The 9,992-nt window shown below is 44.8% G+C and overlaps 2 protein-coding genes across 3 annotated transcripts; both read right to left on the reverse strand.

Annotated features, from left to right (window-relative positions):
* Positions 1-204: 204 nt before the first annotated feature.
* Positions 205-3,983, reverse strand: LOC131878812 (proton-coupled folate transporter-like). Of its 2 annotated transcripts, XM_059224943.1 has the most exons (8): positions 3,654-3,983; positions 1,897-2,911; positions 1,446-1,821; positions 1,264-1,367; positions 959-1,205; positions 755-889; positions 526-689; positions 205-463 (listed from the first exon to the last, which is right to left on the reverse strand). In XM_059224943.1, the coding sequence occupies exons 2-8, from the start codon at positions 2,155-2,157 to the stop codon at positions 224-226; spliced, it is 1,527 nt and encodes a 508-aa protein (XP_059080926.1). In that variant the 5' UTR covers positions 2,158-2,911; positions 3,654-3,983; the 3' UTR covers positions 205-223. The 2 variants fall into 2 exon arrangements, with proteins under 2 accessions (XP_059080926.1, XP_059080927.1); XM_059224944.1 differs by lacking the exon at positions 3,654-3,983 and having other exon boundaries at positions 321-455; positions 1,897-3,634.
* Positions 3,984-6,348: 2,365 nt separating this feature from the next.
* On the reverse strand, positions 6,349-7,799 carry LOC131878819 (transcription factor sox-3-like). The gene has a single exon (XM_059224950.1). It carries the CDS (start codon positions 7,602-7,604, stop codon positions 6,501-6,503), a length of 1,104 nt encoding a protein of 367 aa, XP_059080933.1. The 5' UTR covers positions 7,605-7,799; the 3' UTR covers positions 6,349-6,500.
* Between the last annotated feature and the right edge of the window lie 2,193 nt (positions 7,800-9,992).

Genomic DNA, 9,992 nt, shown 5'->3' on the forward strand with positions numbered 1-9,992 from the left:
ACGAACATCGTACTTTGTCCAGTGCTACGTTTGGGATTTCGATGTTTGATTGCAGGTCGTATCCTTAGAGGGATCCATCGAACGATTCATGATTGACGCAATTGAATTGCTCAGCAAAGACGCAGTACAGCTTTCAGTCAGAAAATAACATACGAGTATGTGTGTTCATCGTATTGGATTCAATAACTGCGACTTTTGCGTACATACATGTTGCATGAAATGGTCATATTTTACTTGTAGGATATAGGTCATGATATGTTGGTGGCAAATCAGACAATCTCGTGTCGTACATAATTGTGTCCTTATTGATGGCATCCGTCTCTTCATCCATATTGCTTTGGTCTAAGGCCGCCAATCTTTGCCCTTTCAGGTGAACGTGAATGAAGATGGAAAAGACTTGACCCACGGCAGTCATGGAGGCGGAAAATATGTAAATAGCGCCAATGAATCCATTACTAGAGGCCTAAAAAAGTGTTTTCACGAATAGGGTGAACAAAAGCCGCGACGGATTCATTCTGATATTACCTGCCAAATGGAAGCGTAGATTTGGCTGATTATTAACGGTACGAGGCCTTCTAAACTGGAATTCAAAGCCAGCACCTTGCCCAACTCGTGTTTGGGAGCGCAAGACGAAATCAGAGCCCGAGTCACGGCCAAGGGGTAAAAGTCCATTAAATCGATTAACGCTCCTATGTACAATCACAAATAGTGGAACCACTTGTGCCACAATTGAGTATTATGATCAATGCCCTACCCAGGTAGAACAACCACTCTTGTGTAGCCAATCCTTGAACAATGTGTCGGATCATGGTTGTGACCACCATTATGATGATTGAGAGCGTCTCTGAAATGTCGTAGTAGGCCAGAATTGGAATGGCGATGACTTGTCCTGGAGAAATCAAGGCTTTTGAGATAAATATGACCCTTGAAGAATATGACTAGTTCCCAATGACCATGCCTATCGTGCTGACGATTTGCTGAAACGTATTATAGTTGCTATACTCATCCACTTCCCAACCGAATCGGGTTCGCACATAGAAATAGCTGACATTTTTCTCGCCTTGGAAAGGAGCATAGATCGAGATCATTGTACCCATAAGGAGTAATAGATACATTCTTCGATGGTTGGGACGAGGTTTAAAGATGGTTGTAATTGAGTCCCAGACATGATATGGGTGGAACATGTTTCGCTTGCTATCCGTATCCTGGAAGGGATTTCCAGTATGTGACAAACTTCGACATTTCAAATACAACACTAGGTACCGATTTCACGGGGGTCCAATTGAACGACCGCAGTCGCAGCCATAATAGAAATCCCCCAAGAGCAAATCCACCGCATGACGTGGCGGTGACAGCCACAAAACTTCCTGGAATGTTATCAAAGTAACTATAATTTCATATCATTAATATTCTATAATTTCTATAATAACGGACTATTAGATTACCTTCTCGTAGCAGCCAAGCACCCAAAGGTAGTGCAAAAGGCCTGAAAATCTTGGTTGAGATATGGATCATTCCCATACGGAATGCTCTTTGCTCGGGTCGTGAGATGTCGGAAATGAAGGAGTAGACGGACATATTGAAAGCCGGATCTCCGCCCATTATGGAGGGAATGGCCATGGCTACAAAGAAGTACTCCAAAGGCATGTCCATCCAGTGAGAATAGCAAACCAGAAAGGCTGCGCCAAGGGCCTTGGCCGAAAAGAAGGCTAACATGATGACTTTCCGGCCAATCAAGTCACACCAAGCACCCATATAGAAAGCCAGAATGGCCGGGAAAATGGAAACGATGACGGTCACATACACATTAAACTGAGCCACCTGGGGATTTCAAGCTTACATCAATGGCAGCATTCGATAAAAGTGATCTGTTGTTTGGTAAGGTGGTTTACTCACATAATTTTGAACCTCCAGATTTGCATCTTCGTATTCGACAAGGTTACTGCACATTTCGGAAGTGTAGTTAAACTTTTGAATACAGGTCTTTTCAATTTTGAGTTGGTCCAAACTCAGCATATCCAAAGCGTCCGAGAAGTTGAACAAGATAATCATTGGTTCAATCGTGATATTATCCAAGATCTTTTTCGGCCCATGTTTTGCCTTAGCCCAAAACGTTCCTCCCATGTTTAACTTTGATCCACTTGCACTTTTTGACATGACATATTGCAAGTGTGCCCACTGAAGTTCTTTGTTAACTGATAACGAAATCGTCAGATTGCATAACGAAATGTTTTTAACAGTTCACTTCTACGTAGTTGCGGTGCCCCAACAATGATGACATATCATTCAATATTATGGTCCCAACATTTACACATATTTTGAATGTTTTCAAAGTACGAGTTTTCCAAGGAAGCTCCTGAGGGGTTTGTTGTAAAAAGCCTCGTTTGGATGTCATGACAGGAAGGATGCAAGCGGAACCCATTTTGTCTCTTCCCCTCCTTCGACGTCGTCGTTGTCGTCGACGGTTCCAAGAGTCCCATCCCACGCTAACATTCCATTTGCCAAGTACGTCCTACATACACCGATCCCCTTCTTTCTCACCCTTAGCAGTTGCCATTAACCGTTGTACATACTCTATGCAGTACGCCCCTCACCACCCAGGGAGAGCCCATTTCCATGTTGTCTCCTAGTGGATCATTCGCATCCATCCTCCATCCAGTTGTGAACGTAAAGATATCCCATGTGTAGCGCTGTGGACTGTCTCCGTACGTGGAACTTGGAACGTGGCACAGTACGTGCTGTGGGATGGGGCGGAACCATTTCCTTGACTGATGAGCTTCCGTACAGAGCCTCGACAAATAACAAGATGATCATCATTACTCCAAAGATGATCCTCTTCTCCCACCACACATGCATACACCAACACCAGGGAGACCAGGTCATCAGTTAAAAGTCCCATCAAAATCTGGAACTGAGAACAAGACGGACACGTGACCCTATTTTTTTTTTATCGACGCTCGTTTTTTGCTAACGACACATGATGCTTCTTGCCTAGCATGCCATCGCTTTCACAATAAGCTCAATGAGTTGGACGATAAACAAGCTTTGATCGTTGGAACTAGGAACATTTCCTTGCCTGTGTTATAAATATTGTTCATCTTAAACCAGTGTCTGCTATGATTCTGTAAGTTCTTCGCCAATTGAGACTACAGAAGACCATGGGACACAAACGCTCAACCCTCCTCCTCTCTTTTTCTTTATATTCTTCTTCCTCGTCGTCCGGGTTGTTCGTCTTGATGAGTTCCAAACATGAATCCAAGCTAATTTAAGACCCTTTTGTCATTCACCCACTCTCTTTTTGTTTGCCTCCACCCCCGTTGGGCACCCTGGGTTCCACATTGTACGGACATCTGAGGGGGAACACTGCATGTGAAGCTATTGTCGTGTTCATATTTGTCTAGGATCACCATTTTCACTCTTTCACTTGAACGATCCAGACCACAATGTTGTTCCACAAACGTGGTCCTCAAAGTCAAATGCCTTCATCTCAAAGAGAGCTTTCCGTAAAAAAGAAGAGCTTGCTGGCCTAGACTCACTTTTGAGATTGATGCTTTGTGCGTGAAACAATCTCGCACGTTTCTGGCACTTACCCTTGATTGGGCCATTCTTGGGGAAGAGAGCAAACATTTCCTGCTCAACGTGAGATTACTTACTTCGATCTGAGACGGATCAGTAAAAAGAGGTTCCAATTTTCATCTGGATGCACACTCTCACATATTGTACGTAAACACACAAACCATGCAATGTGCTCCGTGTTCTGACGGCACAATGTATAAGTTGACTGGGATAAAGCGATAAGATCATTGATATTCAAGTCCGAGGAATGAATTAATCCTAAAACAAACACTCCGAGATCGATCGGATTGAGACACAAAAGCGCTTTAATCTCGAAAACAACGGGGCTTGATTATTCAGAAATAGATTGCTAAACAATGTCAACAAAGAAAACTCAAAGGAACAGAACTCGCACATGAACTGAGTTCGTTCCATTCCCCAATCAGATCTTGGTTTGAAATGGATTCCAATCCAGCGTAAATTTTGCCCTCCTCGTCATCGAATCTGTTCCTGGAAAAAAGTATCGCTTTGTACAATGATTGTGAAATAAAAGAGGTCCGATCTTTTTAAGTTCATTTCAAACAACCAAGAAATACAAGTCGTACCAAAGGCTTTCACAAAGGAGGTTTCGTCGTCTACAGGGTGGAAAGAAATTAAGGGCCGCTCTTTGTCGCTTCTGAAAATCCTACCCCCTAACTCAAATAATGATTTGATCAGATTGAATGTCAAGTTTTCATTAAAAGGGATTATTGAAAAACCCAACACCATACCACGAATGATCCGATTTTACTCCAAAGGAGATTAGTAACCTTCTGATGTTTAGCCACCTAAAGATTGAGTCTTGAAAATCCAGATTTCCGCCATCGGTCCGGTCTGTTCAGATTGAGTCTTGAAAATCCAGATTTCCGCCATCGGTCCGGTCTGTTCTAAAAGGATTTATGGCATTTCCATGAGGGTCTCCACTTTCCAATGGTTTGAGGATGAACACTGAAAGGCTCACTAACGTTCCTTGGTCTTTGCCGGCCTTCAGGACGCCCTTAGCCTTGGTTCTGACCTTCAGACTGCGCTCACTTGAATTTTCAGACATTGTTTTGACGACATTTTATCAAAGGGCTACCCATCGCCTCCAGGATATCGTTTAACCATTTGTAATATGTCATTAGGTTCTTAACAATTCCTCTTAATGAATGCTTGTGGTTCAATGTCAAAAAAATCTTCGAGTAGGGAGAAATGTTGTGAAAAACAGCCATGGAGGCCCTTAATTTCTTTCCACCCTGTATTCTTGCGTTTCGTCTTTTCCTCTCCATTGGACGAGGATCACCAAACAAAAGTGTGTCATTCTTGGCCAAGATAATCCAAATTGCTTTCAGTGCGCTTTCCAGTTTCAAAATCTGTCCACACAGGAGGATTACTGCAATATTTGGCGAGCATGAAGCAAACACACAAAGGCGCTTGGAAAATGAATGGTCCTTACCATGGACAGTTTTAATTTGGTCACCATTCACTTAAACGAACACAATACAAGATACAGTTGACCCCAAATTTATCCCATGAGAACGCTATCCCAATATCGCAATTTCTGCCAGGTGGAGTTGGAAGAAATAACCTGAGCGAGAACCCATGTCAATCAATCATCACTCAAAAGTAAAAAAAGTATTTCAGGTAGATACTATTCTTCATTTTAGTTCAAGGTACTGTCTCACTTGGTAAAACTGTTTGTTTCTGTAGTTGACCCAAGTGATAAACACAAGCTCATCAGCGATGAATGGATCGCTTTATGGTTATACACTTGTTCCCCATTGCATGGTTTGGCTTCAGCTCGAGGGTCTGTCCAATCCATGGACCAGATGATCCACACGCATGGTCAAACCGTTGGATGGACAATTTACACACTTCTGCGTCCACCAACTTGACCAATGGTCAAAGTTAGTGAAGCGACTCGACCGAGAGCATGTGGTGTTTCCATCGGAAATGATTTCTCTGATTGCGTTATTGTTATGTGGAGGGACAATTGTCTGTAACGGGAGAATATGTTATTGTGGAACTTGTCATACTTGCACACCCCAATTGACCGATGTCCACCAAAGAGTCGACTTTCGCTCAAACTCGAGCGTGCCCACTCCATAGCACATACGTACAGTATGTACGTATGTGTATGTACCAGAGACTGGTCCGAAGAGGAGATGATGTGATTGATTTGGTCAATTATGTGCGGTTGGGGAGACTCATCACACTCTGAACATTCGCAAGAGGGTGAGCACGAGGATCATCAGAGTCAAGTGCTCTCTCTTATACGTTGCACATGCCAAGCTGAGCTCATTTTGAGGTTTAGCTATTTTTCCATTCCAACCATTGTCTCTCTGCCTTCAAGAGAACGTCGGTCTTAAAAGAAGACACTTCCAATTGCTATTGTCGCAATCAAAGTTTTTAAGACCCATCATAGGAATTGCAGAGGGCGTGATTGTTTATGGCTCTTTCATAAAGTGGAGAGAGTTTGTAGACCAGGCTGATGATATACGATCCTCACCCCATCGGAAATCCATTTGGATTTGACCGATCATATTGATTTGACAGCCAACGTGTGTAGGAGAGGGCATTACTTTATCCATCATTACTCGTTATCCATCATGTAAAATGAGAGAGGCCATTGGCCAAAGCCTCTCTCATATCACGCGTGGATTTTATGGAAAATCATTCGAACAACACATATTTTTCTTGTCTTCCCTCGGTAAAATATCCAGAGGCAAAATGTGTTTGCGAGTCAGAATTGTAATTGACACCACTTAGTTCCTTCATAGAAGTATTTGATTTATTGATCATTAAATATCAGAGAGGACAAGATCAAAAAACAGTTTGGATGTCATAGATACACGCTATAAATTGACATGCATTGTAGTTGGATAAAAATGGTCTCCTTCTCCTCAGCAGGTCAAAGGCTGACAAAATTAAATCAAGACCCCCACAGGTCTCCGCAAAGGATCCAAAGTAGACAACGGGTAGCCACTCGTGGGAGTGGCTCCTTGGCCGACCATATTCGAGGTGGGGTAGCCTGGGAAAGATGGAAGATTGCCGCCAGGGACTTGGCCCACAGCCGCTGCCGCTGCAGCAGCGGCCGCCATCGAACCGCCCATGGGCAAGCCAGAAAGGCCGGAGAAGCCCGCTGCTGATTTGTTGTAGAATGAGTTGTAGAATGAATTCAGACTAGAAGCTCCTTGAGGAGATGACGTGGGAAGCAGACCAGGATTGAACAAATCATGGGCCGATGACGATGATTTGGCTTCGGGTGAAGGGGTGGGCATGGAGGCAGGTGGGCTTATACTTCCGTGGGATAGAGATCCGCCCATCACGTCGTGATTCAATTTGGTTTCGTAGGTCGGGGTGGTGGTGGTGTTGGCCATGCCCATAGAAGTGCATCCGAACCACGGATACTGGGAAGATGACACGGTGGAAGATCCGCCCGTCACTGGAGAGGAGAACATGCTGCGTGATTTATCGGCGGCCACGGCCAAATCGAAAGGCGATTGGTGAGATGGATTGGAAATGAAAGTCTGATGCAGAGTGTTGAACGGATCCAAGGCCGAGCTAGGCAAGTAGGGAAGTGGAAAGGCTGCGTAACCATTCTTTTGGAGAGTCTTGGGCTTCCGTCGCGGCCGGTATTTGTAATCCGGATGCTCCTTCATGTGACGGGCACGGATGCGTTTGGCCTCATCGATGAAGGGTCGCTTTTCAGATTCGGTCAGCAATTTCCACTCGGACCCAAGACGCTTGGAGATTTCCGAATTGTGCATCTTCGGATTGTCTTGAGCAATCTTTCGCCGCTGAAGTCGGGACCACACCATGAATGCATTCATGGGTCGCTTGATGTGGCTCTCGTCCTTTTTGGCATTGGCGCTTGGCACTCCCCCCATTCCATGCAGGGACATGGATGATTGGGCCGAATTCGTGTAGGAGGCCATGGCGGCCATACTAGCCATACTGGCGAAACCCGACATATTTGGAAACATGCTCATACCGGACGTGGGTGCACTATTGTGAGACATAATCGTCATGGCACTCGGAAAAATAATCAAGTCTCAAAGTGTTCGGTATCGATGGTGGAGACTATTGGTGAATGGCTTCAAATAATCACAAGTGATGGGGACCACCAAGCTGCTTTTCGTGGTGTGATCAATTGGTCTTCACCTAGGATACTGGTTGTCTAGAGAAAGGGAGTGTGATTTCCAATTCACACTTCCACAATCGCGGTGACAATAAACAGTGGCAAAAGCAAACCCAGGATAATCCAAGAGCGGTAATCTTCAGCTCGGAGAGCGTCAGGAGCGCGGCGTTGCAAATTCTTCATTCTCAACCATACTTGAACCCTCTTTCTCCGGGAGAGCGAGCGCCACCGCCGGCGCCGGCGCCGTTCACTGCCAGAACGGTCGGTCCAGAGCAGGAGGCGGACAAACCAGCAACCTGACGGACGAGGAAATCGACCGCTCTTTTCACTTGATCATTTCCCGCTAGAAGATCCGACTAACGGCGTACGCCGAGCCTGCTCGCCCGCGAGGGAGGGAGAGGGGGTAAGTGTGGTAGGTTTGCGCAAGACGTCGTTCCCTCTCTCCCCCTGATCGCCATGAGCTTGGGGAGGAGCCAAGACAATTGTCTTGGCCAATGGCGCAACCCGGGTTCGTCTTGAAATCCGGAGACCAGAAACAATGGAGGCGAGATGCTAAGCTTGAGTAAACAACGGGCGGGGATTTCTTCACAAAGGCGCAAGACTTTTTACATTTATTTGGCCAAGATAAACAGATTTCGTAGCGAGAGAAAGAACGATAGAACGAAAGAAAGGGTGGAGTGAGCGTAGAACGCTCTCAGAGACGAGATTCGGCTTTGACTTTGAGTTGAAAAGAAAACACTGCCACCATCATCACTCAAGAGGGCCACCACTGTTATGCCAGGAGTACACCTTCAATGAGAAGTGCCCAAAAAGTAATTAAAAGAAGTGATTTATTTGTTCACACCTCTTCATTAAGGTCGATCCTATTTCTAGTTCCGTCTTATTTTGATTACAACATTTCCAAGGGATTTTAAATCAATTGCATCAAATCAGTATCACAATACAATGGCCATTACAACCGTGTGTGTGTGTGTATTGCTCCCGGCGCATTCCGGAGGCTAAGCGAGCATCTGGAACCTGATATCTCTAATTGAGCTAGAGCTTGGCGTCAAGTCGATGTAATCGCAGCTCTGAATTGATATCCCAAAGCTTAGTTTGGGTATGTTCGATTGCAGGTTTACATACGAACATGTAATGTACGTATGCAGCGAGCATTATTGTCCCTACAAATACGCTATTCATTGAGCATGGTTGGATGGCATCGAACACTCGAGTTGACAAGCGCTTGATTCGGCCAAGAGCATCATCATGAACGCCATTGGCATTGCCAACCATCCACATTCCCCACCACTGTATACAACAGCTCTTAGTTCAGTCGAAGCTAGGCGCTTGCAGGCATTCCTCAAATGTTCTCGCCTCGTCGTTTTGTCCCTTGAGTGGACCATCATGACTCTTTCAACCATGTGGGTAGGTTTACTGAACATGCAGAGTTGGAAAACTGATTTCACTGGCAGTCGCCTGAGTGTACCATATGTAGCCATGTACTGTACGCACTACAATGTGCTGTACAATGCCATCCCTTTACATAACTCAGTGAACCCAGAGGAATTGCACATCCAGCCAAAACACACCCCAAATCTACTGTAGTGACGACAACGACAACAGGGACGGACGAGGATGGGACAGCGACCACGTCATGTGCAGCTTATTCCACTTGGTTACTCGACCCCCCTACACACATGCTTGATATGAACACAAAGTGTATATTGATACCCATGAAAGGATCATATGTGAGGACACGTTATGGCTGCCTAATTGGCCAGAAGTCATTTATTTGCGTCTGATCGAGGCGCAGTGTTGGTTCGTTGGTTGATTCGTTCGTTTCTTCGTGGGTTGGTAGTTTAGCTCGTTGGTTGGTTGAGAGTGGAATTTTCGGGTGCAAAAATTCAAAACGATCCTCTCCGCCCCATCGTTAGGACATCAAGATTTTTCACGCCTCTCCAGCTTCCAGATGGATTATTATTTATTGTGATGATAGCGAATGTGGGCAACACCAAATGGTGGAGGGAGCGTTGCTTTTCATTAATTAAACGCTTATCAGCACTATCATTTTAATGGTCATTAATAAAAATATTTTTCGTACAATGTAAATCAAGGTCTTGACTAAACAAATGGAAGGACATTTGCTTAACAAGAAAATGGAGATATTTAGTATAAACATTTTTGAAGCCCAATGGATGGGAATGTGAAATATGTTTAGGTGAGGTTCTTTTCATGGGTGTCAGCTCGAGCTTTAAAAAAATCTCTGTTCCAGACATTTTCCACAATGAGAATGTCA

The sequence above is a fragment of the Tigriopus californicus genome, chromosome 4 (assembly GCF_007210705.1).
Source record: "Tigriopus californicus strain San Diego chromosome 4, Tcal_SD_v2.1, whole genome shotgun sequence".
Lineage (NCBI taxonomy): Eukaryota > Metazoa > Arthropoda > Copepoda > Harpacticoida > Harpacticidae > Tigriopus > Tigriopus californicus.

What these genes read in the sequence shown, in the direction of transcription:
- LOC131878812 (XM_059224943.1), bottom strand. Translation starts at nt 2,157, where the DNA reads ATGTCAAAAAGTGCAAGTGGATCAAAGTTAAACATGGGAGGAACGTTT. An exon ending in TGCTTGGCTGCTACGAGAAG is followed by an intron (nt 1,368 to 1,445) that starts GTAATCTAATAG and finishes ATAACATTCCAG; the next exon opens with GAAGTTTTGTGGCTGTCACC. An exon ending in TCTACGCTTCCATTTGGCAG is followed by an intron (nt 464 to 525) that starts GTAATATCAGAA and finishes ACACTTTTTTAG; the next exon opens with GCCTCTAGTAATGGATTCAT.
- LOC131878819 (XM_059224950.1), bottom strand. Translation starts at nt 7,604, where the DNA reads ATGACGATTATGTCTCACAATAGTGCACCCACGTCCGGTATGAGCATG.